Source organism: Dioszegia hungarica (genome assembly GCF_025882075.1).
Source record: "Dioszegia hungarica strain PDD-24b-2 chromosome Unknown MKK02contig_25, whole genome shotgun sequence".
NCBI classification, from domain to species: domain Eukaryota; kingdom Fungi; phylum Basidiomycota; class Tremellomycetes; order Tremellales; family Bulleribasidiaceae; genus Dioszegia; species Dioszegia hungarica.
In genome coordinates, this window is record NW_026515779.1 from 652,072 (window position 1) to 678,125 (window position 26,054).

The 26,054-nt window shown below is 57.4% G+C and overlaps 9 protein-coding genes across 9 annotated transcripts; 4 read left to right on the forward strand and 5 right to left on the reverse strand.

Annotated features, from left to right (window-relative positions):
* Positions 1 to 240: 240 nt before the first annotated feature.
* On the forward strand, positions 241 to 1,496 carry MKK02DRAFT_40732 (uncharacterized protein; the record flags this gene model as incomplete). The annotated part of the gene is made up of 4 exons (XM_053091238.1): positions 241 to 335; positions 434 to 824; positions 889 to 966; positions 1,023 to 1,496. 4 exons carry the CDS (start codon positions 241 to 243, stop codon positions 1,494 to 1,496), a joined length of 1,038 nt encoding a protein of 345 aa, XP_052942206.1.
* A 418-nt stretch (positions 1,497 to 1,914) lies between these two features.
* MKK02DRAFT_40733 (uncharacterized protein) lies at positions 1,915 to 4,278 on the forward strand (the record flags this gene model as incomplete). The annotated part of the gene is made up of 6 exons (XM_053091239.1): positions 1,915 to 2,187; positions 2,307 to 3,001; positions 3,061 to 3,167; positions 3,264 to 3,379; positions 3,540 to 3,681; positions 3,776 to 4,278. The coding sequence occupies 6 exons, from the start codon at positions 1,915 to 1,917 to the stop codon at positions 4,276 to 4,278; spliced, it is 1,836 nt and encodes a 611-aa protein (XP_052942207.1).
* Positions 4,279 to 4,488: 210 nt separating this feature from the next.
* On the reverse strand, positions 4,489 to 4,982 carry MKK02DRAFT_40734 (uncharacterized protein; the record flags this gene model as incomplete). The annotated part of the gene is made up of 3 exons (XM_053091240.1): positions 4,489 to 4,592; positions 4,645 to 4,807; positions 4,902 to 4,982. 3 exons carry the CDS (start codon positions 4,980 to 4,982, stop codon positions 4,489 to 4,491), a joined length of 348 nt encoding a protein of 115 aa, XP_052942208.1.
* A 726-nt stretch (positions 4,983 to 5,708) lies between these two features.
* MKK02DRAFT_40735 (uncharacterized protein) lies at positions 5,709 to 6,605 on the reverse strand (the record flags this gene model as incomplete). The annotated part of the gene is made up of 3 exons (XM_053091241.1): positions 5,709 to 5,861; positions 5,927 to 6,265; positions 6,378 to 6,605. 3 exons carry the CDS (start codon positions 6,603 to 6,605, stop codon positions 5,709 to 5,711), a joined length of 720 nt encoding a protein of 239 aa, XP_052942209.1.
* A 2,290-nt stretch (positions 6,606 to 8,895) lies between these two features.
* On the reverse strand, positions 8,896 to 10,390 carry MKK02DRAFT_40737 (uncharacterized protein; the record flags this gene model as incomplete). The annotated part of the gene is made up of 4 exons (XM_053091242.1): positions 8,896 to 9,139; positions 9,184 to 9,497; positions 9,549 to 10,314; positions 10,368 to 10,390. 4 exons carry the CDS (start codon positions 10,388 to 10,390, stop codon positions 8,896 to 8,898), a joined length of 1,347 nt encoding a protein of 448 aa, XP_052942210.1.
* A 510-nt stretch (positions 10,391 to 10,900) lies between these two features.
* On the forward strand, positions 10,901 to 12,707 carry MKK02DRAFT_35351 (putative fumarate hydratase; the record flags this gene model as incomplete). Its single annotated transcript, XM_053089156.1, has 9 exons — positions 10,901 to 11,009; positions 11,054 to 11,378; positions 11,426 to 11,699; positions 11,747 to 11,836; positions 11,885 to 12,063; positions 12,111 to 12,362; positions 12,410 to 12,487; positions 12,543 to 12,613; positions 12,676 to 12,707. The coding sequence occupies 9 exons, from the start codon at positions 10,901 to 10,903 to the stop codon at positions 12,705 to 12,707; spliced, it is 1,410 nt and encodes a 469-aa protein (XP_052942211.1).
* Positions 12,708 to 12,912: 205 nt separating this feature from the next.
* On the reverse strand, positions 12,913 to 14,323 carry MKK02DRAFT_20413 (kinase-like domain-containing protein; the record flags this gene model as incomplete). The annotated part of the gene is made up of 8 exons (XM_053086252.1): positions 12,913 to 12,965; positions 13,027 to 13,205; positions 13,269 to 13,432; positions 13,486 to 13,538; positions 13,593 to 13,710; positions 13,788 to 13,911; positions 13,975 to 14,134; positions 14,281 to 14,323. 8 exons carry the CDS (start codon positions 14,321 to 14,323, stop codon positions 12,913 to 12,915), a joined length of 894 nt encoding a protein of 297 aa, XP_052942212.1.
* Positions 14,324 to 16,304: 1,981 nt separating this feature from the next.
* Positions 16,305 to 17,577, forward strand: MKK02DRAFT_40740 (uncharacterized protein; the record flags this gene model as incomplete). The annotated part of the gene is made up of 4 exons (XM_053091243.1): positions 16,305 to 16,352; positions 16,410 to 17,313; positions 17,358 to 17,456; positions 17,546 to 17,577. 4 exons carry the CDS (start codon positions 16,305 to 16,307, stop codon positions 17,575 to 17,577), a joined length of 1,083 nt encoding a protein of 360 aa, XP_052942213.1.
* A 2,371-nt stretch (positions 17,578 to 19,948) lies between these two features.
* MKK02DRAFT_35353 (uncharacterized protein) lies at positions 19,949 to 25,361 on the reverse strand (the record flags this gene model as incomplete). The annotated part of the gene is made up of 9 exons (XM_053089157.1): positions 19,949 to 20,052; positions 20,098 to 20,238; positions 20,281 to 20,400; positions 20,435 to 20,776; positions 20,817 to 20,879; positions 20,914 to 21,411; positions 21,445 to 24,299; positions 24,333 to 25,264; positions 25,311 to 25,361. 9 exons carry the CDS (start codon positions 25,359 to 25,361, stop codon positions 19,949 to 19,951), a joined length of 5,106 nt encoding a protein of 1,701 aa, XP_052942214.1.
* Positions 25,362 to 26,054: the final 693 nt, after the last annotated feature.

The window sequence follows — 26,054 nt, forward strand, 5'->3', positions numbered from 1 at the left end:
GGACAGCAATGCATCACCGGTCACCCTCAGCGAGCAAGCTGTGCCCGAAAACGCCTCTTTGAGCAGCTGCAACCACATTCCTCAAAGGATCTGCGCGACTTAATTTCCCCCGTCATCGCTATGGTCGCCAAGCCAACCCTGCTCGATCAGGTTGACGACCGTATATAGCCACCTCAACATCGCTCTTCCGCATCTCATCCTCATCTACTCACCATCTAACATAGTTCTCCGAGCACAACAATGGACTCCAACTACAATAACAACGGTATGACGCACCAGATGCCTTCTGGTCCGGGCGGTGCACAGGGCGGAGCGGATGAGCTCCCGCCTCCTTGGTATGCTTTTCCCCACTCAACATCCGTCTCCCGCTTCTTCAGACCCTGTAGTCTGCTGGACGCTATGTATCATCGCTTGAATGAGACTAACCCAGTAGGATCCGGGAATTCGACCAAACGTACCAAACCTTCTTCTACGTCAACCCATCCACCAACCCGCCCACCACATCGTGGACGCACCCGTCCCTCCCCGTTGGGCAGGCCGCACCTGAACAAGTCCAGGCTATCCAGTCCGCCGTGGGTCATGACGGTGGAAGCCACAACGGGTCTGCAGTGGACTATATGAACTCTGCGAGCCTCGCCTCTCCCGCTAGCGGCGCCGGCGGGCAGCAGCAGTACCCGCACTCGCCTAGCGTGGATGGCCAGGCGGGACCGGGCGTACGGGCCGGAAGTGGTGAGCGGGGGATGGGCACGAATGTGGCTATGAGCATGTTGCAGAGTTCTATGGGTGGGGGGAAGCATAACAGTGGGGGGTATGGCGGTGGAGGGGTGAGTCTCTTTTCTCTCCCTCGGGCTGATCTGGGTGAGAAGGGGGCGGATGCTGACTGTATAGGGGTATGGGGGACACTCTGGTGGTGGTGGCGGTGGCGCGGCTGCTATGGTCGGTAAGCTCGCCAGCAGCTTCCTCGGCGTGAGTCTTCATTTCACCTGCGCCTCTTGCCCCCTGATCATTCGCTGACAGTACAGGGCAACAAGCAGCACGGTAATTCTGGCGGATACGGCAACAACCTCAACAACAACTACGGTAACTCCGGTCACTCATCGTATGGCCAGCCCTCGGGCGCACCGCCATTCATGTCCAGTGGCGGCGATGGCGGCGGGGGTCTAGGCGGGATGCTCAACTCCGTCATGGGCGGCGGGAAGCAGCACAACCAGGGCGGGTACGGGCAGTCTCACGGCGGAGGAGGTGGGGGTGGGCTTGGAGGGATGCTGAGCAGCGTCATGGGAGGTGGGAACCAGCATGGGGGACAACACCAGCAAGGCGGAGGGGGGCTGGGCGGGATGTTGAACAGCGTGATGGGTGGAGGAAAGCAGAATCATGGGCAGGGAGGTGGGTATGGTGGTCAGCAGGGTTACCAGGGACAGCAGAGTGGAGGGCAGTATGGTGGTGGGGGCCAGTATGGGCAGCAGGGAGGGAGTAACCAGGGTTTCTACCGGTAGGAATTAGCGGCTGAGCTAGGCAGCTGAGTATCTGTACTGAAGGCTAAGGAAGTTGTTGGCATCTTGTATATACATCTAGATCTGTGATTAGTGAGGATGCATACATGCGCATCAGGCAGCTCGTGTCAGGCATCAGAGGTCTCAAACGTCACCGCTGCGCGCATGCTATGCTAGAACTTGTTCCTGGAAGACCCAGGCGGACAAAGGCGCCACTTTCCGACTTGCTGAGCTGCATCATCCTGACCCCATTTTGCCCAGCCTCTTAATCACCCTTTCCGCTTTCCCCGTGCCCCGCCTACCTCTCGCCTTTTCACCCTCGCCCCTTCTTCCTTGTCCCGCCTCCTCCAGCCCAAGCATAACAGCTGTTCCTACTCCTCTTGATCCTTTTTAATCCCCCTCCGCTACCCTCCCACTCACAATGGTCTTCCAACTCAACGACTTTACCGACTCTGAAGAATCCGACTCTGAGCGCCCGCCCACATCCACAACGACCACACCCCGGCGTGGTAACGCCGCCACCGCCGCCGCCGCGTCCTCCAGTCGCGCAAAGGGGCGAGCGACGCCTTCGAGCCCCGTCACTGCTTCAGCTTCAGCTTCGGCGTCGAGAGCGTCAGCTTCGCCCCGGTCGGCGCATGCGAGGGGTCCGAGCGGGAGTACTACGGCGAGTACGGGTCATCCGTTACGCATCACCGTAAGCTATCCCCTTACTGCCTGTGCTCAGGAAGACGCGACACGATGTCCTCCTTCCCATTTCACTGGTCTCTCCGTCGAACTTATCCCCATCAAATGGAGCATAAGCTAATCCAACAGCTCCGCCCCTCCGTCCTCCAGCCTCCGACCGAGACGTCCTCCGCGGGCCCCTCCCGTCCTCACGCACCTACAGCTACAAGCCAACGCTCCTCTCTCTCCCCTCCGCCCCCTATCACCCTCAAACTCTCACGCCAGTCCCTCGCTGAAAAAGCCGACTACTCTTCTTCAGAGGACGAGCCCGACCTCGACATGGATATCGCCTCTATCCCTTATGTCGAAGAAGAGTACCTCGAGCGGGATGCGAGCTACCGGAGCGGGGGAAGTAAAGCCAAGAAGCCGGCGAAGCGGGCCAAGGTAGCTCATGGCGTGGGAGCGGGAGGAGGGGGGAAGAAGCCGTCATCTGCTTCTGCTTCTGCTGCTGCTTCGTCGGCAGGAGCTGGTGCTGGAGCTGGTGCATCGATGCCTGGCCCAAGTACAGGAACGGGAGGCGTATCCCTCAAAATCCCAGGCCAGCGAAAGACATACGACTGGCTCGTCCCTTCCTCTGTATCCGCCTCTCACTCGGGCCCGCCCGATCGCGCGAGCGAAACGAGCAGCGTCCCCTCACCTCGGCCGGGGGCGGCGGAGGACCATGTGGAGAGGGGCAAGCTGGTAGAAGAGGCGCCGATGACTGCGCCGGTCAAGAAGCATTCGAAGAGGCGGGCAGTGGCGGATGGGCCAGGGCCGGGGAAGAACTGGCGCAAGGGGCAGAAGAAGTAGGTCTCAGCTCTCGGGTACATGATATTGACGTTCGTGCTCCAAGCTGATCATATAGGGGTCTGGCGGGACTCAAGGCCGAATCCCAGCTCGAGCCGGGGTCGCAGGAGGGCTCGCCGTCCTTAGCGGGTATGGCCAGTGTGGGCGGTACGCCCGAACCACTCGGTATGTCCCCTCCATGTCTCTCTTCTTCTGGACTGCCACATAGCTTCGTCGATTCTGCCGGTCATACGGTCATAAAAGCTTGCGCTGATATGCTAGACTTACCTCGAGCCGACTCACCCCCGTTCGAGCGAGCCGACGCTGCCAAGCTGGGCTTCCCGGTGTTTCTCAACCCCATCGTCGGGCCCAAGTTCGCGCTCGGCACTTTCCCAAGGGTAAGTTCCATCCTGCATCCAGTACCTGCTCATGGTCTTCATCTCGTTGCCCTCTCCTTCCCCTCTCTGACTCGGCTCTATCCAACCCCTTCTCTCCGCTGGGCGCATCACCTGTCGCGACGGACAAATCCAGAAGGGATCCGAATACTGATGAGTGCAGATCACGCAGTTCTTCGCCCCGCCAAACGGCGGTGATACCGGCCCATTCCCGCGTAAAGAGAAAGTCAGGACGTGGAAGCGGGGTGCGTCGACTCTGCGGGGCATAGGGGGCGGGACATTACATTACAAGACTTGGAATCGAGGTAAGTTCTATATTCCACAAATGTTACCCTTGACTTGCGAGCGCACGATCAGCTAGGCGTTGCATACCTGCGGAACTTTAGCTGATCCACTCAGGCCCGCCATCCGAGCTCGGCCGCCTCATCCAAGCCGACCGCGATGCCAAAGAGATCCAACGCGCCGCCAAGAAGGCCGGAAACGCCGCTTCTGCCGCCTCCGCGTCTGCAGCCGCATCGTCCGCACCCCTCTTCTCGGACTCTGCTCTCCCGGCTGGTGCCGGGGCAGTACGCCCAAAGCTCGACCAGGCGATATCGAGCGAGTCGGTACTTCAGTTGACGCCGACCCAGACGCAGACACAGGGGGATGACGACTCCGAGATGGGCGATAGGGATGGAGAGGAGGGGAGTGTGAGTGGGGTAGCTGCGAGTCCGGCCGGCGCGTCGGCAGGGGCGGCGACAGGCGCGGCGGCGAAGGGCAAGAAGAGGGCTGCGGCGGGGTCAGCGGCAGGGAGTGCGGCAGCGGGAGCGGGTGGGGTCAAGCCGGTCAAGCCGAAGCCGAAGCCTAGGAAGAGCAAGTTGGGTCAGGAGATCAAGCCGTCGGTTGGGGCGGAAGCGGAGTAGGGATGGGTCAGACGGTATATAGATTGCTGGTTTGCATGTACTTTTATGATTAACAGTACAACTGGTCTGAGAGGTCGGTAGGCGGGCAGGCGGATAAATCTGGCCCGCCAGAAGGTAGGGGCGCTAGGCAGAACAAGCCAGAGGTTGGTGAACTTCTTTCATATTGACTTCTTTCGACTACTATCCCCCTTGGCTAGCTAGCTACCCGCCCTACTGGGTAAGACCGCCGTTCTCGTAGCTGGCCGATCCACCCTTCTTGCCAGCCTCGGACGCTGCCTCCTTGTCACCGCCAAAGCCGTGCTCCGAGCTCATGCCTGACAGTCAGCACCAAGTTCACCTTGGTTGTCAGGTCGTGATAGCACTCACGCTTGTCGTCGGTTCCATCCTCCTTCTTCCCACCGTGTGCGGAGGGCTTGTACGTCGCGTCCTCGCCTGAACCCTCGGTGACGAGCCTGGAAGTTCCGTCTCCGTCCTCCTCGAAACCGCCGGAAAGACGACCGCCCTGGTTGCCATGCTCACCACCTCCGTTCTGCATTATCAGCTGGTGATCTCGTAGAGCGATATACAAATGGAGGATGAGGCAGGAGAAGAAACGGGAGGTGAACTAGAGGAACAGGACTGACCTCCTTGAAGCGCATGTCGGGGGTACCGTCAGCCTTCATGTGGTCGGCAGAAGTGTGTCCGGGCTCGGTCTGGGCAGACATTGTTGTGGGTTGTGTGTTTGGTAGGGGTGGTGGTAGGTAGTGGAGTGTTGAGTGTGGTGGTGGTTATGAGTGTTGTTATGCGAGGGAAAGGGCGATCAGCCGAGACTATATACCCCTCGAGATCGCTGGAATCCGATCAGGGCCCTGACAGCCCAGAGCCTGCGAGACGTCATCAGGTACAAGTGTGGCTCAGGCGGGTTCCGCGTTGATACAGGGCGGCACGGTGGTTGACTCATCGATCCGCCCTAGCTGTGAGGGTGTGTGATACAGGTCAGCATCGGACACGCCTTACAGATCGATCGAGAAACATCTCTGACGTCGTTGAGCCCCAAGGCGCGGCGTTACGGCAGCGTGATGCGGGGTGTGTTTCAGAATTTGGCTGACCGATTTTGGACCTGTTTCAGATTTGCCAAGTGTGGCGGCTGGCCGTTGGCATGTGCGGACATTATACGCGTGGGTGTATCGACGACTTTCCATCGCCTTCCCTTCTCCGACTGCGCAACGGTCAGGAAGCTTGAGAGAGGACGAGCGGTGACACAGCGATGAGTGACACTGCATCGCCGTCGGGGATCAGAACTTTTCTCACCTATGAGGCGGCCCATGAGACCTTGACGAGCTCCTCCACAGCTCCCGCAGTGCCACGTCTGCAATGCGCCACCATAAGCTTGACCAGCTCGCTGTTACATTGTACTCGGTATCAAATCTTACAGCTAGAAGAGCAAAGGCCTAGGCCCTCTTACATCGGACGCCTACATTATCCTGGATCGGCCACGTCGCTCCAATCGAGTCTTTGTCCTGATCAGCAGGTACCGGGTCCTCTCGAATGCAGAATACAACATCCTTGGTTTGGTCATGTCCATCACGAGTGCCGACCACGCACTGCACACATTCAGCTGGTACTCGACGATATCGGCCATCAGACTCAGCTCCTGCACGCTACTCACACTGTAACTGAACCTCTGGGTAATAACCGTAAACCCGATATTATCCCATGGCCACTTCATGTATGCGACACCCTTGAACGTCGCCCCTGATATATGCTCGGTCGTTTTGTCGAAGGAGCCGATAGTGGCACCATCGAAGAGTTCAAGACCTGGCCGTTTGTCCAACCGTAACTTCACTCCGTCTGGGTACAGAGTGAGGTAAGGTCCGCTTTCCGGATCAAGCTGATCCTGACCGCAGTCCATGACTAGCGGCCCACCCGCATCCGAACTTCTGTGGGATCTGATATTCGTGTACCAGTCGGTGGTCTGGAAGCCGGTAAAGGGAGCGATGAAGTTGCACTGGGACTCATCAGCCACTTCATTGCTACTTGCATGCGTCGCAGCGAGTCAACGCAGATCTCACCTCGTGAACATATACATGCGGATCCCTGCTTTTGTCCCATATCTTCACCTTGTACGCAGATCCGCCGGCGAGGCCGTCGAGTACGATAGTGGCTGGACCGGTGATTCGTCCATCGCTAGCCACTTTCTGAGCTTTCGCCCCTTGTGCGGCATCACCGATGAGCTGGAACTGAAGATCCTTGACGATCTCGATCCGATTGGTGACTGAGCTGGTTTGAGCGCTTGTCGTTCTGAGGAGGAGGGCTACCAGGGTGGCAAATTTGAAGAAGTGCATCATCTCTGCTTGCAGATGAGTGACTGTAATTGAGCGAGAGTCAACGTCTCCGCCATACGATATGGGCACCTCACGCCCCTAACAGCGGGCGCGACCATCAGTCGCAGGATCATCCGTTCAACAGAGTAAGGGGGAGTGTATACAATGGAACATCCTTTACACAGTATAAGTGCTCTTTTCATTAGTCTCCTGTATCACCACGTTTGCCAGACGTGTATGATGACCGCTCCCCTTGATTCACGTTCGAGAACCTCGACCCGTGTCTGGGTGTGAAGTCGTCAAACAGATCTGGGTCGTTGGAGGTCTCGCCAGGTCCCCGCGCCGCCCGAGGCCGCTCCGCTTCTCGCTCCGCACGCTTTGACGTAAACCATATGGCCAAATTCACAAAATACAGACCGCTCCTCGCCATTGCCTAACTTGACCCCAGCATCCGCTGTTAAAGTCTGTTTTCCAAATCTGTAAGGGCTCGCGTCGTACTGGACCTACTCGATAAAGTCTGAATATTCGGTCCACATCCGCCTGGCTGGGGACCAGTAAGAGAGGCGATGAGTTTGCAGAACTTTGCACTGATTTACATCTCCTACTTGTACGATGTCAGGTATACGCGATGAGTTAAGCAGTTGAACGACGCACCTACTAGCGTCCTCTCGATTCCGTGGCTGCGACGATACCCTCTAACACAAGGTAGGCAGGTGGCAGGTGAGTAGGTTAGCCAAGCACTCTTTACACTTGATACAAGTAGTGTGAGAGAAGTTGAGCGAAATCTCCCCTTCTTCCATGCAGGCCACGTCCCTTATATATTCAGCTCGTGGACGCAATATCAAGTGCATGTGTACGTAGCCAGTATGAAGCAGTGTACAAGTGAAGCTAGAAGGCAGCCGCGGCGGACGGGTCAGTGGGAGTCTCCGACATCTCTTGGTCTGAGAAGTCATTCTGTCGAGAGGCTTTGAAGATGCGGGAGGCGCCCTGCCAGTGAGCTGGCGACCGGGACTGGCGCATGAGGGAGAGGGCCAACAAGGTGTGTTTCCAAGGGGACAGGCCGCCCTTTTCTCGCTCGACAGAGAGCCTGTATCGATCAGTATCTCATGAGGGAGGCGAGGTGGAGCTCTCTTCTCACCGGTGCTCGTACTCAGACGAAAGTACGTCCGTGTAAGCCTGGGTGAAAGCGAGCACTAAAGGTCTCATCTCGGGACCTTGTCAGAGCCTGATTGCGTCGCGATGTCATGAGCTTTGCTGGCAGCAACAGACCGCAGGCCGTTCAGCCAGAAAGATGTGCCGTCAGTGGCATTCGCGGGGTGAGCGAGCGTTGTGGCGACGTCGAGCAGACTTGGCTGACCGGGCTTGTTGGACGCACACTCGATGAGATAGGCGCGAAAGCCATTCACATCCGAGTCTCGCCCTCGCGGAAGAATTTCGATCTTTGTCTGGTCGGCGTCCACGGAATCAAAGTCGACACAGTCGATAAGCGCAGACAGGAATTCGGTCTCCCGCTTGAGCGATGCCAACAGCCGCCCAGCTTGCCTGATGTCGCTGGCCTTGGTCATGCTCATTGATTTGATCGGATGTTGGTTTCTTGTGGGTAGTAAGTAGTAGGATGAGAGGTGATGTCGAAATAGAACTGAGTCTGAGCGGCCTACTTATACCCCGCAATTGCGGTGCAACACATTTGGAAGTCCTTTATGAGCGCTAGTGTTTCCAGGGGTCAGGGGCTCGCTCGATATTCCCCATTGTCTTTAGACAATTACACCGCTTCAGCACGTGGTGACACAAAGGATTAGGATCCTTCACGTGTCATAATCGATCGCGAAGGGATCATTCAGCCACGCAGCCTCCAGGTTCATCGCTCCGTGTCCCGCTTGTGTAGGAGTGGGGGCGCCAATTCAGCTATCCGCCGGCTGTTGGCGGGTCGGCATAAAGGCCAGATACCCAGGTCACTTTGGTTTGATAGACCGAATGCAACCAAGAGCAGATACGTAAGCTTGTCAGCGCGCAAGTGCATGTCAGTAGATGGGTAAGAGCCTCGCGCGACCGCTGGGCCAGCGTCCCTAGAATGAGTACAATCAGAGTGGGACTGAAAGGGTCCATACGAAATGCTCGCTCTACCTCTCATACACCGAGGCGAGGTTGCGCGCTAGTTGAGGCCGCATCAGAGTGAGGGGCCCGCTGCATCCAGCTCGAAGATCGAGGTCGCTATACGTGATAAGCATGGTGCATGGCATGAAGATGAGAGAAATAAGCCCGATGAACCTCTCCAAGACTCCCCTTTACGCCCCATTCCGCCTCGGAACCCCTCTCAGATCTGACTCTCATCGTCCACAAACACCCTGACCGCCCCTCCTCCCCACTTCTCCATGACCGCCCGTCCACTCTCCGTCGGCTGACTGAACGCCACCTCACCCCGGGTCGGGTCGAATGAGCAGCCATACACCGTATGCTCGCGCGAGGCGTCGAGGAGGGACTGAGCGATACCGAGGGAGCGATAGCTTGGGATAGTATAGAGGCGGTGTATGCCGAGTGGGGTATCGAGCGGTGTAGGGCTGAGGTCAGTTAGGCATGAGAGGAGATGAGCGACATGACTCACTCGCACATCACGCCTCCACCACTGTCTACCACCTTGACATCCTCGTCCGCCTCCTCCGGCTTCAAGACTCGCATAGCCCACTTGATGCCCTGCGCGACGACAACGCTGACAATGCGCTCGGTGTTCCCGCCGCTCGCTGATCGACCAGATTTGGATTTGGCCAGCATATCTGGGCGGAGTCTGCCTGATGCTGTCGGTCGAGGAGGAGGTGGAGAGGATGTCAAGAAGAGGAAGATGCGGCACCGGTCGAGAATGGAGGGAGGGAGTGGAGGGGACGAGAGGGACAGGTCGACGGTCTGGAGGATATCTTCGAGCTACATCATAAGCTTGGCTCGCACACAACGCCTTGGCAATTTCAAGCTCACCTTTACGCCTCCCCAGGACCCATTACATACGACTACCCTCCCCTTCCCTACATGCACGCCACTCCCGAAAGAGACCTCTTGCACCTCCCTCCATCCCTTATCCGCCTTGTCCTTCCCCTTCGCCGAGCTCTTCCCCCTGCCTAGACCGTCCCAGGGTATACCTCGCATAACGCGTCCGTGATGGCGAGCATGGACAGCATCGTCCTCGTCTCCGCGCACGTACGTCATATTGCACGTCTTGCATGTCTGGAGCAGCGGGAGGTGGGTGAGGTGGCTTTGCTGGAGACCTGTTGATGGTGCGAGGGTTTGGCGAGACAATGATGTGGGCTGCGGCTGGTTTGATGATGATGAGGGGGAGGATGGGCCTGGCGCGGATGTTGGCGAGGATACAGTAGTGGCTGGTCGGAGAGGCAGCTTGGCTTTGGGTCGAGGTAGCGGCGCAAAGAATCCCTTCAGGCTGCTCTGCTTTCCCCCCAGACCTGCCTTTGCTCCACCAGGCGGGACATTCTCCTTCTTCACCGCCACCTTTCTTTCGACAGTCTCTTCCTCATCGTCGAGGAACTTTCCGGCGTGCCCAGAGTCATCGTTGACCAAGACCTCGACGCGCGACCGTTTCGAGGACCGGACTGGCGATAAGGGTGGCGTGACGAGGAAGGAGCTGGGCATGGGCGAGGAGGACAGGGTCTGCCATGATGATGATGAGCTACCGAAGTCAGGAGAGGAAGCGCGAGGGCGTTGCCGACCGTATGTACGAGTAGCCTTGAGTCTGTATTTGTCAGCTCGCTTTCCCTACAGTATGACGAAGAGAGATGAGCTGACCGTGGGGGTGAGGGCGACTCCATACGAGCCGAAGAAGTCATAACACGCCCAGATTTCAGATCTAATCGTATCCAAGATGGCAGCAAGAGATGAGTCAGAGGATGCTAATCGCTAGGAAGACGTACAACAGCACAAGTAAAGGGAACGAAGGAACAGAACCGTGCTCAATTCAGGCGCGTCGTCGCGTCCATGCCGATTTCGCCGCGGGATTACGAGAGTTTCAATTCGGCACGTGATCAAATTCAGCGGCCGGCCGAAAAATCCGAATTTGTCCGACGAGGTATGGAGAGTTCGGTTGCTGCTCACAACCGAGACATTCATACAATAAGGCAGCTGACCCTCACCCCTCTTTCTCTTCTCACACATATCTGATATAGATGCTCGCTCGTACAGCTCTCAGATCGGCCACAAGCGTGAGCTAGCATGCCCAGCACAGTCTGAACAGGGACTTCTAGCTCACTTGGCAGCTCTCTGCCCACCGCATCCCATCCGCTACTACCTCTGCCGTCCGCACATTCTCCGCATCCGCAACCATGGCCGAAAAGATCAGGAAGGAGAAGGACACCTTCGGCTGGCTCGAGGTGCCTGCTCATCGATACTGGGGTGCTCAGACCCAGCGGAGTCTGATCAACTTTGACATTGGTCCGTTGCGCTCCACCCGCCTCAGGAGTTAGCTGACCCGCCAGGTGGACCGACCGAGCGCATGCCCCCACCTCTCGTCAAAGCCTTCGGTGTCCTCAAGAAGGCCGCAGCACACGTCAACCAGGGCTACGGTCTCAAGCCTGAGCTTGCCAATGCCATCTCGCAGGCCTCGGACGAGGTCATCTCCGGCAAGCTCATCGATGAATTCCCGCTCGTCGTCTTCCAGACCGGTTCGGGCACGCAGACCAACATGAATGTCAACGAGGTCATCTCGAACCGGGCTATCGAGATTATGGGCGGAGAGCTGGGGAGCAAGACGCCGGTCCACCCCAACGACCATGTCAACATGAGCCAGAGCTCCAACGATACGTGAGCTGCCTCTCCCCAGAACTGGGAACATGAAGCTGATTGTCCAGCTTCCCTACCGCCATGCATGTCGCCGCTGTGGTCGAGATCAACTCGCAGCTCATCCCAGCTATGGAAGAGCTCCACGCCGCACTCCTGGAGAAGCAAAAGTCGTTCGAGCACATCATCAAGATTGGCCGGACACATCTGCAGGACGCGACTCCCCTTACTCTTGGACAGGAGTTCTCGGGGTATGTCTGCCAGGTCGAGCGGGGGATTGAGCGGGTCAAGGGGACCATCAAGAACCTGAGCATGTTGGCGCAGGGAGGAACCGCTGTTGGCACTGTGTGTTGTTCCGTACGGAACTTTCTTCGCACTGAGCTGACGTGCAGGGTCTGAACACGTACAAGGGCTTTGACAAGAAGGTCGCTGCGGAGATCTCCAAGATCACCGGCTACGAGTTCATCACTGCCCCAAACAAGGTCAGTGCAGCTTACCGAGCCGCATTGGCACTGAAACTGATCCAGCAGTTCGAGGCATTGGCGGCCCACGATGCCCTCGTCGAGGCCTCCGGAGCACTCAACACCGTCGCTGTATCCTACATGAAGATCGCCAACGATATCCGATACCTCGGATCCGGACCACGATGCGGTCTCGGAGAGCTCGAATTGCCAGAAAACGAGCCGGGATCGAGTATCATGCCTGGAAAGTGAGCCCCTTCGCCACACGCCACTGAGGAGTGCACTAAAGCTGCAGGGTCAACCCGACGCAATGCGAGGCCCTCACGATGGTCGCTGCGCAGGTTATGGGCAACAACACCACCATCTCCATCGCTGGCTCATACGGTCAATTCGAGCTCAACGTCTTCAAGCCCGTCATGATCAAGAACCTCCTCCAGTCCATCCGACTCCTCGCGGACGGAAGCAGGAGCTTTACCAAGAACTGTGTGGTGGGCATCAAGGCGAACGAGAGCCGGATTGACAAGATCATGAATGAATCGCTCATGTTGTGAGTGGTCTGCCAACGCGACGAGGGAAGATTAACTGACGGATCAGGGCGACTTGCTTGAACAGTGTATTGGGTTATGATGATGTGGCTGCCATCGCCAAGAATGCGCACAAGAAGGGTTTGACGTGAGTTCATAGTCTCACAGGTATGGCCAAGTGAACATCAAGCTGACGCTTGCAGCTTGAAGCAGTCCGCGCTGGATTCCGGCAAGATCACCGCAGAGGAGTTTGACAAGCGAGTCAGGCCTGAACGTGAGCTGCTCACCATCTTTCATTCCGCGGAAACGATCATAGGGATTAAGCTAACAAAACAGTCATGATTGGCCCGGACGAGTACCAGGGATAGATGTTGCTAGGCTAGGGTGTATTGTAACCTTGATTAGCATGCACGGGCAGTGTGAAGCAACAGCTAGCTACCAGGGTTGCGTGAGCGTGCCAGATTATCGCTGTTTGGGCTGTGTATGAGATACATGTGCAGAAGGTACCGGATCAAGTCACCTGGAAAGGTATGAATAGAAGAGAAGCTCGGAAAGACCACAGAAACGCTACGCCTAGATGAGACCGACCGCCGAGGCAAAGTACGGATGGTTCATTGCGCGTTTAGCTGGATAGTCAGCTCGACCCCTTACTTCCTCCACTTGCAACACCCCACCCAGAAGACTCACCGGAGATCCGCCCTGCGGGGTCATATACCAGCGTGCTAGCGAGCAGATCCAGTCCAGTCTCGTCCAGCCCCTTGACGGCCGCGCGGAGGGACGTCGCGCTCCATTGGGGGAATGTAGCCTTGTAGTCGGGCAGCGCGCTCACTCCGGGCCAGTTGGACTCGTTTGGTGTACCGAGGACACTGAGGATCAGCTGGCGCCTGCTAAGAGAAAGAGGAGAGCCCAAGAGGGAGAAGAAGGCATACCGGAAGATACGGAAGATCTCGTCGATCTCGGAATCACCAGGGAAGAGCGGCTGGCGCATAGCCATCTCTGCGAAAATGCACCCGACGGACCACATGTCGATGGCTGTTGAGTAGTGTCGGGAGCCGAGGAGGACTTCCGGGGCGCGATACCAAAGCGTGACAACCTATTTGATTATCAGCCCTGGCTCTGCATTGCTGCAGGACAGGCGTTGCGTACCTCGTGTGTGTAGGTACGGAGGGGGATGCCGAATGCCCTTGCCAGACCGAAATCTATCTATCAGCGCATGTTCCCGAGCAGCAAAAAGGAATAATTGGGGGACACACCTCCAATCTTCAGATTTCCTGTCTTGTCAATGAGCAAGTTCTGAGGTTTGAGATCCCGGTGCAGGACGCGGTGGGCGTGGCAGTAGTACAACCCCTTGACGAGCTGATATGTGAATTTCTGCCAGTCAGCGTTGCGACAAGAGTGCCCCGAAGATAGCACAGAAGGGCAGATCTCAGCTATGATAGTAGACTCACCTTGACCATATTGGGTCCCAGTCCATCCTTATCCCCGACGGTATCCATATACTTCTTCAAATCCATATCCAGGAACTCCATGACCAGGTACAGCTTGGAGTCTGAATGAACGATATCGAGCAGTCTGAACATTAGCTTGTGTTCTCCTTTCCTCCGCGCCGTCGCATGAGTAGCCACCCAGACTTACTTGACAATGTTATCATCCTTACTCAGTTCCTTCAGCAGACTGATCTCCCGGATAGACGTGCTCGGTACGCCTTCATCTTCCGCCTCCAGCCTGATCTTCTTGAGCGCGACAAAGGTGTTGTTCCGGATATCTTTGGCTTTGTAGACGACACCGTATGTCCCTGCCGGATTCAGCGCTTGCCCTCAGCTCACAGGGAGGCTTCGCTCGTTTCTTCGTCTGTTCTGCTGCTTACGCCCGCTCCCTCCCGATAGCCAGTGTTTACGGCCGATGACTGGGGGACATCACACGATAGGGTCAGGAACGTACCTTCTCCGACCTTCTCCAGCTTGGTGTAGTTCTCGAGCGACATGGTCTCCCTTCTGCACACGGTCTTGGATGAGATGGAAGTTGGGGCGGTCAAGCGGTTCGCACTCAAAGCCAGCGAAATGTGGAGCTTGTTGGATCCTTGACCTGAGGAAGTGTGAATGAGCGTCGGGATGCCGGACTGTGTATCAAATATAGAGCTGCCAGTGTCCTGAAGGTAGATGGAATGAACGAGGAATGCATAGACACCATCTTGACGTTTGAGGTTGACTTTGAATGCCTTTACGAGAATCCGGCGCGTCGCGTCCAAAGCCATTAGCGGGATCAAAACCCTGCCTCTTGCAGCTGGTCGTCTTTTTGGCATCTTTGTCACACTTCTCGAGGTATCAGCTCACGCAGGGACATACATGCACGATGTGAGTGAGACAGGAGCGTCCGGAAAGCCATGTCCTATCGGTTTAGGCCAAGACTCAAGGAGCAAAAAGCAAAAAGTATAGGTTATATGTGTGTGGACCAGATAGGTCTGAGGAAGAAATTGAACGCCCCCATGTGAGCCGACAACACGGGTCTTTCTAGTAAAAGGCGAGAAAGTCATCTGTATGTTTCCAACTCGGGGGCTAAGAAGTTTGGGCAGTTTCAGAAATATATAAACCCTGCGACGAGAGGTCATTGCGCATCAGTGCGCACTACCCATGCCAGATCTCTGTTGAACGTTGAGGGTAATTATCTGTGCGTCCGGGCAGAAGGCCTTATTAGTAGCCTTTCTTCCGAAACACCTCTGACCGACCTTCATAGCTCGCCTCCGACATGTCGATGCAAGGCTCGATACCCAGGACCGAGCACACAGTGTTTCCAACGGAATGCATGAGCAACCTCCACCTCCACTCTTACGGACCTCATATGCATGCATCAAGATGCCTGACTGGTGCCAAGGACTGCGGGCATAAGATTAGACCCAGAAGCTCCGACGGACCTTCAGCATTCCAATGGGAATCCTTGCTGAAGCGCTTGCGAGCCTCCGGCGGGCCGTGCAGCCAGTGTGTAGCCGCTGCAAGACCTAGATCCCACTCGGACCGATCTGCGATCCCACGCTACCGCAAGCTTCTCCTTGCGATATTCGCCACCCGGATCCGAGCTTGAGCAAGCCTTATCGATGCCCCTCCGACGGCCGGTGACCGAGCCATGCTCGCTTAACACTGCCAAACTCGCCTTTTCCTGCGTAACTTTGCATCCGGCGCCCGAGGTCATCATTCCGCAAGTGACTAACCGCCGGCGCCGCGGGGGGCGCACTACGGCCGTTTTGCCACGTGAGGCCTATCCGACTCCTTTCTCGTAACGGCAATGACGTGCCGAGGCGTTTCAGCTGATTCACTCTGCGCAAAGCTTGCCTCGCTTCGGGGACCGATGGAAGCCACGGTACAGGGACAGCGTAACGGCGTGCACAGCACTGTCAGGCGGTGGCGTCTTGGCTGCCGGAAGCGCGATCGGAACCCTTTGCGGTCCTGTTCTCCGCGCCGCCGCGGAGCTGAAGAAAGTCTTACTCAGTCTCGGTTACCCCACCCAGGCGGCAGTCGGTCTTTGCGGGAGTCAATGACTAAAAAGACAGAGCGTGCATCTGTCTTCACCCGCCACACCCCACATCACCGAGATACTAGAAAGTTCGCTAGCTCAGTCATCATCGCGTAGATAATCTAGCTGTACTGTATCTACACAGATTTCGCTCGGCTCGGCGCAGATCTGCTTTTTTCGCTTGTCGCTCCCGATTCCTCTCGGCGCCCATATCTTACATACCCGCTCGGCGCCCTCAGCAACAGCCAACCGCCCGACTGCTCCACCCAATCCCCGCGCCTCGGCGACACACAGGGATCAGCAACTCCGCCTCCACATCTACTTGACCGCCGGCTGACTCACATCGCCCCGCTTTACCACATCTTGGTCAGCCTTTTATATACCTCGAAAGTCTCGCCGGAGCACCCACAACTTTTATCGTCTATCCAACAACTCTTGCAATGAGTATCGTTGCTACTATGAACCCTCAGGAGCAGCCTATGGACGCAGAGACTAAATCGCGATTGGTGAGTCCTCCAAATCGCTTGGCCATCGGCGCAATCACAAATGCTAATGATCTGCAGGCATCAGTCCCAGCTTGGGGATCCTACCTCTACCAGAACTTTGTTCTTCCCGCCTTCTCGCCTACTGCCAGCATGTCGGAGTGGCTCAATCTCAACACCCCTTTCGCCGCTCTCACTCCTCGAGCTTCGGCGATTCACCACAACTCGCAGCAGCAAGGGCAAGGGCAGGGACAGGGACAGCAGCAGGGGCAGGCACAAGGGCAGGATTACTTTGGATCAGGATGGGGCAAGGTGGAGGAAGGGATCAGGACGGACCAAGGCGGAGCAGAATCGAACGCGTCGATGCCCTTCACCTTCCATGGGTCGAGCGGCGTCCAGCAACCCAACTTCAACTCGTTCGGTTTTGCTCCTCAGCATGTCGCCCCGCCCATGCAGCAAAGCTCGTCCGTCCCTTCCTACAACCGCACCGCCGGCGACTTGCCATACAACCGCAACGCCGAAGCTGGACCCTCCTCGTACTATACCCCACCCTTCAACTACAACTCGTCCATCGCCACCTCCCTCCTCTTGAACCAGCAACAATCCATCCCTCCATCCAGCTACTCGGCACCCCTCCCTCCTCATCCCTACCCTCACCGCCCATCCGCCGACCGAGCAAGTCAACCCGGTTCGCGTGCTTCCCTCAGCATCGTCGACAACCAGCTCACCCACTCTCCATCCCCCATCAACTCGATCAACCACACCCCTCAGCAGTCCCCCAAGCGCGTCGGAAAGCGGCGACTCGACTCGCTCGACTCGGCCGAGGAGCATGACAGCGAGCATGAGCCGGACGTGCCAGAGGGAGTGGAGCGAGACGGGGTCATCTGGGGCATGAAGGTGGAGGCGTATCGCGCTCTCAGCGCAAGGGAGAGGAAGCGCGTCAGGAACAGGATCTCGGCGCGGACGTTCAGAGCAAAGCGGAAGGGTAAGTCAAAATCTCATGTGAGGTGATGCATTGCTGATCCCCAGAACACCTCTCATCACTTGAAGAATCCTCCAACATCAAAGACCTCAAGCTCAAGCTCGCGCAGGAGGAGACCCTTCGTTTGCAGCAGGAAGTCGCTGAGCGTGAGTTGAAAATCTTCATCCATTCATACCTCGGCTTTGATTTCCGCACCGTCGGACTTCCCGAGACAGGAGCGCCGCTGACATCGCAGTAAGACGGCGTTTGGCGCAGTACGAATCGTGATCCTCTCGTCAACGAAGGAAAAGAAGCCGGCGGAATGAGGTGGCGTGTGACGCAAGCGGAGGTGGTGGCGTTCTGCAGTCAGGGTTTCGGCCGAGAGGTGTTCCGACGGAACGGAAGGAGAGGAGTGGGGGAGGTGGCGGATGGTCGCTGCAGACTTTGTAGCACTATGTTTCCTTGCACGGCGATTATATTGATTGGGTAGGACTTGAGCTCTCGTCTCAGACGCATCTGTAAAGTGCCGCAGCGACGTGAGACGGCCTCGTAACCTTCAGTATGGCGTGAGCTCGATGAGCTCGAACTGAAGTTCCCCACTGTATCATCTCACATAATCATCCACATGCCGACTAGCCGGCCTAGACAGCCTCCCTTGCCCCTCCGTGCCAGCACCATTTCCGACTCCCAACCCGCCAGCCGAGCTTCCCCCACTCAATACCGCCAGTCCCCCAATCTTGGCCCCCTTGATTCCCAACCCCACTCTTGCCTCCTCCCTCTCTCTGAACGCATTGGATGTGTACACCTTGCCCGCCCACGCCGAGGCCTGGCTATCAGGTGTGGGATTCGCCAGGGTCGGTATGTCCAGTAGTGGAACCGGGGCGGTCGCGAGAAGGGCGTATAGGGAGGGCGCAAGGATCTGGATGAGATCGGCGGGAGTGGCGCTGTGGACAAGGGCGGAGGGGGATGACTTGAACGAGGATGCGGATGAGGCTGCGGACGAGGCGGCGGACAGGAGGCGGGAGAGGCGGCGGGAGTCCGCGTCGCCGGCGGTAGGGAGTGAGGGGACCGCTTGTGATGCAGTGGAGAAGGCGGCATGATATGGTGAATCAGGGGGAAGGTGGGGCAGGAAGGGCTGGACGAGCCGCTGAGCGGCGGGAAACGCCAGTCTGGAGTCGATCACCTCTGACGAGCAGAGGAAGAGAGCCCGGGCGATGGTGGGCGCGTAGTCGACGGGTAGCTGAATGCTCCGCTTTGATCCGTTCCGAATGGCAGACACCACCGTCAATCTCGGTACGACCCCAGCGAGATGGGCGAGAACGACCCGATCCAGCGGGGGGTCGCCCAGTATGTCCAGGATGAGTTCCAGGCACCGCCCGCCATCCTGTCCCTCCTTCGCCGCGTACAGCTCAGCCGAGTCGAGCAGACGAGCTAGGTTGCTCCGCCCCTGCCCTTCTTCCACTGCCATCAGATCCCCCTCCTTGCTCCTCGACAGGACATGTAAGGGCAGCCATCCGAACTCGATATGACGCCATGCGTGCCGGCGTTGATCGTCCGTAGATGTGAGAAGGATGTAGAGAGGATGAGAAGACGAAACAGCGGTCGAGAGGGAGGGATGTAAGGCGTGATCCGGATCGCCAAAGATTTGCTGGACGAGGTTGGACCCTGGGTGACTGCGGAGGAGGTACGAAAGGGCGGCATTGCGTTCGAGAAGCAGTGGGATGACAGTCCCCTCGTGTTCCTGGAGGAGCTCGAGACACTCGACGACTCTCCGCTTCCTCTCTGACTCCGTATTGCTTCCCAGCATATCCAGCAATCCGCCTACTCCGCCCGCCCAGGCCGAGACCCAAGCGAGATCCTCACTCGCTGCCTTGTGCATGGTCGGCTCATGCTGGACTGCAGGATGGGAAGGGCCCGCAGCGTGATAGCCGTAGATGGAGAGTGTGATGCTTTGCACTGGCGCGAGCAGGGATATCAAGCGGGTGGTTACCTGTTCGTCAGCTCTATCGCTTCACATCCCTCTGTCCTTTGCTTCGACCGTCTCGACTTCGGTCCATAGGAACAGACCTACATCGTCTGGCATTCCCACATCATAATCCACCGGCCACTCCCCTCCTGCATACTCCACATTCCGTCTTTCCAGCGCATTGACGGGACTTGCGTCCGACGCGTTGAGGTAGATTTCGCCAGTCCATCGCGAGGGGTATGTGGTTCTTATATATCAGCTGCGGTGCGTATCCTAGCGCAGCACATAGAAAGAAGGCTATACACCCAGAGAGCTTGGCTTACCCTGGTCCAGAGGGACTCGCAACGCCTTCCGGTGTGATGCGGAGCGAAGTGATTCGGACTGCCGAGGGGAAGCGTACGGTGATGAGGGAAGATGAGGTATTTGTGGGGTACAGCGTCGGCGTGTCCGAGTGATACAGCAGCTGTGGAGGCTGCATAGTCAGTAGGGCAGGGTGAGGTGAAGATGAAGAACGGTATGCGCGTTTGCAACGCGTCTGACGCGTTTTGGAGGTTTGCTCGGGCGATGCCAAAGGCCTTAGCGACGACGATTCTTACCGAGCTATGCTAGCAGAAGCGATGCATCCTATATACCTTACAACAAGCGCCCTATAACTTTTGATACAATCGATGAACAGCTGAGATACCGTACCCCTCATTTGTCCTCAAATGCAGCACCCACTTCTATCTCTAATCTCTTGATGGTGATGGCCTTGATCTTCTTCAACAAGTTGCCCAGGACATAGGGCTTGATCACGACTGACTCGTCAGCCACAGCTCAAGCAAGCGAAGAGAGGTGCTCACCGTCGTCCATCCCAGCCTCCAGGGCCTGATCAATTTGACCCTGACGAGCATTACCCGTCAAGGCAATGACCATGTTCCTCGCAAGTGTCCCCGCCTTTTCTGCCTTTCGAATTTCGCGAATGGCCGTCAGACCGTCCATGACTGAGGGTCAGCGAGAGCCGCAGACACGTGTCAGGGACCTACCGGGCATTTCCAGATCCATCAATACGCAGTCATATCGCTTCCTCATCTTTGGCCCTCCTCGCTTGATCGACCGATCCGTCTCTCGGACGAGGTTGAGCGCTTCGAGACCATTGTTGGCGACTGCGTGTCAGCTCATCCAAGTCTGCCGACTCACCATCACACGTCAAGCCCGCCTTGATGATCTGCCGCTTCAACACCGTTTGGTTGATAATGTTGTCCTCAACGATCAGGATGTGCATGTGCTCGGTCCCCTCGGGAGGTGGCGAGCCCGTCGCCTTGGGTACCGTGCTCGTCGATGTCATGCTCATGCTGCTGCCAACGGTCTCCGTGATGTCATTGTTCGAGCCTTGCGCGTTGTGAGCAGCGAGAGCGCCGACTGAAAGGGCTGGCCGGACGGGCGGAGCGACCGTGCTGGTCTTGATGAAGAATCGGAATACCGAACCGTCGCCAAGCTGAGATTGGACTTCGATACGGCCGCCTAGGAGCTCGGTGATTTCTACAATCAGCACAATCCCGGACAACAAGTGACGACTCACTTCTGCAGATAAAGAGACCCAGACCAGATCCACCGTATCGAGTGTGTATCATCTTGTTGCCCTCTGATTGTCAGCCATACTCTAGCCACGTACTCACGAGAGAACCGCTTGAACAAAAGTGCCAATTCCTTTGGCCCCAAGCCGGGTCCGGTATCCCTCACACTGACAAATAGCCAGATGTCCGTGTCCTCTGGTGCGGGTAGCTGGCTCGGCAGAGCAATCGACCCAGGCAAAGCGCATGTCTCCTCCGCAGGTGGCGCAAAGGATACCTCGTACCGGACGGTAATTTTGCGGACGTCGCTCGCGGCGGTGAAGCGTATAGCGTTCGAGATGAGATTGGTGACGACCTGGCCGAGACGGACAGGGTCCGTCTTGATCCCCCATACTTTGGCAACGTCAAACGTCTCGCCAAACTCCAACGCCAACTCGATCTTCTTCATCTTTGCCTCGGAGGCAAATACGGAGAGGACCTTGCGAGCCTCGGTGCGGACGTCCATCCCGATATCATGCAGGGACAGCATGTCGAGTTGGATGCGAGCGAGAGACAGGATATCGCCGGCGATGCGTTCCTGGACAAGACCGCACTGATAGATGCCTATCGTCAGCTTTGTAACCCAAAAAAACTCACTTTCTAACGCCTCGATGTCCTCCTCAATATCCGCCAGTAACTCGTGCGTCGGCTTGAACCCCGACTGCATCGACGACGCCAGTTTAAGCGAGTCGAAGAGCGAGACGAGATTCTCCTTGACCAGGGACGAGCATTGGAGGATGGCCGAGACGGGCGTGCGGATTTCGTGACTGGTCAAGTCGATGAGCAACTCCTGCTGATGCTTGCTCTCCTCGGCCTCTATTCTCCGCTTCTCCGCCTCCGCCAACCGCTCCTCCTCATGCGTCACATCCGTGATGCAACCCAGCACCCCAGGCGCCATCCCGGGAACGGCCCGGTCCAACCTGACAAATCTCGCCGACACCTTTCGCCCGGAAAGCCATCTCCATCCAGCCGTCAACTCCTTCTCGTCGCCCCGCAGCCATTCCGTCCAAAGCGGCCAAAGATATTCCACGACCGACGCTTCGGTGTAATCAGTCCAGGTATCGGGATCGGCGCCGGGGGGCATACCCGCCATCTCCCGCCATGAATTGTTGGCGTAGGTAATATGCCCTTCGATGTCGCCCCGCATGATACCCGTCGGACAATAGTCGCTGAGGACGGAGATTTCCCCTTGCCGCTGCTCATACGCCATCTCCAGCTTGACCCGCTTCTTGCCAAGTTGAAGCTGGAGGTGCACTCGCGCCAGTAACTCCTTCGGCTTGAACGGCTTGGGAATGTAGTCCTCCGCCCCCGCCAGCAAGGCGTCCACCTTGATTTCCTCGCCCGCCACCGCCGAGGTCAGGACGAACGGAGTGTATCTGAGCGACTCCTCCTGCCGGATTGCCCTCAGCATTTCCATCCCCGTCATTTTTGGCATCATGTAGTCCGAGAGGATGACGTTGGGTTGATGTTGAATAGCGAGTTTCAGACCCTCTTCCCCATTTTTCGCCTCAATGACGGTGCAGTAGGGAGAGAAGATCTGTTTGATGTAGTTGCGCATGTCCAGGCTATCCTCGACGAGGAGGATGGTATCGGTCTTTTCAAAGAGAAGACCGCTGCCTTCGGGTGACCGAGAAGTACCATTGGTGTAGGTATCGGACGCCGTATCGCTGTGATTCGACGCCGTATCCGTGTCTGAATCGGTAGGCTTGACCCATCGCATAGCCTCATGGGCGACTTGCATGCCGTACGTCCCGATTTTGTTCCCCGAGAATGCGGCTGAGGAGGCCTTCTCGGTGAGGGGAAGCTGAGCGGTAAAGACCGAGCCGTGCTCGCCGTTGCACTCGGGACCGAATTTGGAGGTGACCGTGAGCTCCCCTCCGTGCAGATGGAGGAATTCTCGAGCGAGCGCCAAGCCCAGCCCGGAGCCCTGCGTACCAGAGTGGATAGCCGTGGTCGCCCGATGATACCACTCCGTGACCGCGTGGACCTCACCCCGAGGAATACCGGTACCCGTATCGATCACGCTGATCTCCGCCATCTCGCCGTAGGTCAGGCGGACCGTAATGGACCCCGACTCTGTGTATTTAATGGCGTTTCCGATGAGGTTGGAGATGACCGTCTCCAAAAGGGAGGGATCAACGTAGACCAGGTGAGGGCTGGCCTCGATGGAGATGTGGTACTCGATCTTGAGCCGCTCCACTGCGGGACGGAAGATCACCGCGAGCTCGCTGACGAATACGCCAAGATCGAGCGGCACGAATTGCCCCTCCATACGACCCGCCTCGACCCTGGAAAAGTCCATGAGGGTATTGACGAGCCGAAGGAGACGGTCAACGTTGCGCTTGGCTGTGCCAAGGGAGGAACGTTGAGTGTGCGTGAGGGTCGATCCGAGGACGTCATCGAGCGGACCAGCGACGAGCGTGAGCGGACTCCGGAGGTCGTGCGCTGCACCGCGGAACCAGGCCGCCTTGGCCCGTTCCATCCGGTCACTCTCCGCCCGACGTTCCGTCTCCGCCTCGGCCGCTTTGACCGCGGTGAGCGAGTTGGTAAGTTGCGACCGTACGACGTGGATCCAGCCGTCATAGTCGGCGTCGTAGGGACGCCGGACATTCAGTCCGAGGATGATGACCGCGTCCGGAACGTCTGTCGACGAGTCGCTGCAGATGGGCACGACAATAGCCGACATGGGCAGCATGTCCCACGCTCGACTGACATACCCTCGGATGAGGTCGCGGCAGTCGTCGACGATGACCGGCTGACGGCTTTGCAGCGCTTTGCCAATAGGCCAGCTAGCCACCTCGGAGACGTGGTTCATATTGCCACTACCGCTGGAAAGCACCGATATCGCCGAAAGCGTCGGGGACGACAATTTGTCCGCATTGACGCCAAAGTTGGCCCGATTCCGCGCGGCGAGGATGACCTGTAGGGCCGGCGGGGCCGATGGGTGACCTGTGGGAACGCCGAGCGAGGTTTCCAGCCTGAGCTCCGTGACGACATTGACGACCGTCTCGCTTTTGACCTTGACGCTGTACGCTAGCATGAAAGGCGCCTCTTTTTGATTGTACTCGAAGACGTAGCGGAGGGAATCGTAGTATTCCCGAGTGCTACGGGCCACGAGCAGATGTTCCGAGAGATCTCGGACCGTCCCGAGCCGCCGCTCCGCAATGACCGCATCCGTGACTTCGGTCGCCTGATTATAAAGGGCGATGATTGTTCCGTCGCTGCCCTTGACGGGGTTGTACCGCCAGGAAAAGTACCGCTCGCAAAGTTCGCCGTTGGGGAGGTGATCATACATGATGAGATCGTTCTCCCGGTAGGTTGATTCACCTCGGAACCCGCCTTCAAAGACCGGCTGGAGGAGGTCCATGAGGACCGACCAGACCTCTGAACCCTTCTTTCCGAAAGAGTAGGGATGTCCGGGTTCCGGTAGGAGGTCAATGTAGTTGGTGTTGCTGCTGATCAGCCTCGTCCCGCATACCACTCACTAAAGCATGTGTAGATCCTCGCCAAGCCAAAGGCAGTCCTGCGACCTCGACTCAAATATGAGCGACAAGATTGGGTCGATCACGTCTGCCCAATTCGCTCTTGGTCCCATACACGTCTTTGACCAGTCAATACTGTTGACCATCGCCCAACATTCTTCCGTCTCGGTTTTGACCGTTCTCAGACCGGACGATGGCGCCTCCCATCGATTTCCGCGACGCTGATTCCTCCTCTTCTCCGAGCTATTCGTCGAGCTCGAGGAGTTGCCCGAGTAGGCTTTGGTCACCTGCGAGGCTGTCTTGCCTTTCTGGCCGTTGGCCCCGAGGGTGGGGGAAGGACCGGTGCGCTCCGAGGCGGAGGGCCCGGCGTCCGACGAGAGCGAGCTTCTGATGGTGGCATCCGAGGGACGATGTGTGTCAAAGTAGGAAGTAGTTGTATGGTCCGAGGACGCAGATGACCGGGGGCCGGGGCTGACCGTGTTGTCGGATTCCCGCCGCTGGCCCAGCCCGAGTGCGTCCGCTTCGCTCTGTTGTGACGTGATGACGCAGAAAGCATGCGTACTGCTGGGAGGGGATAAAGGAAGGATTGTTTTGGCGAGGGAGAGGCGACCCGTTCCGGGGAGACGAAGCAGAAAGACAGACTCTCCGCCCGGATGGCCAGGAGTTGGCACATTTTCCCTTTCCGCCCAGCTGTACAGCCCATCCGCCTGCTCCTCGTCCACGCGGTCAGACACCTCCTTCCCCTGCATGATGGTCAACCATTTCTCGTTCGCCCAGTAGGTTGCCGGATAAGTTCTGCGGGGCCGGGGTGGCATTGATAACGGGGAGACGCCGTCAAACTCGCGGACGGTGACATCCGTATCGCGGCTCTTTAGCTGAGGCCGCTTGTTTCGGTCTTGGGGGATGACGATTACGCATGATGGGTAGGGATAGGCCTGGAAGTCAGTGAATGCAATTGAGGATTGCAAAAGCTGAGCTCACTTCAAGGTAGGAGATGGGCACGCCGGTGGAAGAGGCGCCGGGGCTGTCCATTTTGGACCTTGCCCAGCGGACCGCGGATGGACGAGCGGCGGAGGAAGCTGTACGACGGTCAGGGATGTAGGGGCGTGAGGAAATAGAGGATGATTGGATCGTAGATGGGTAGCTATAGAGAACAAGACGCAAACTGAAGGAGCGAAAGGGTCTGCGTTGGTTGCGGTTGGCTTGTGACGGCCTTTTCTCAGGCACGATCACGGCAGCGGCCCGAACTTGCCTCTCTGGGCCACAACGATGCCCCGTGTACACCGGCCGGCCCCCCGCGGCGGCGCCTCTATATAATCACCGTCACCGATGACGGAGAAGGACCTCTCAACAGCTCGAGCGCATGAAAATTGTGCTGCATCCCCTTTCAGATAGTATCTTATTCCCGCGCAGCTCGCCGACTGCATACAATGACTTCTCCCTAATGCCCCTGTTGATTCCCTTCCGGCCCAAGCGAGTACACGGTGCTTAGGTGTTGATGCTGACCGGTGAAGACGTTCATCGCCTGGTTGTATGGCACACTGGTGTTCAGTAGACGCCGCTGCTGGTGAAGCTGAAGACTTACATGGGCTGACTCATCATTTGCTGAATTTGAGGATCGAGAGAGCCGTACTCGGGCATATACGCGTACGATTGCGGTTGGCCGTAGACCATTCTAGCTATCAGCCAGTTTCAGCATCACAAGGACAAGCTTACTGATCCGGC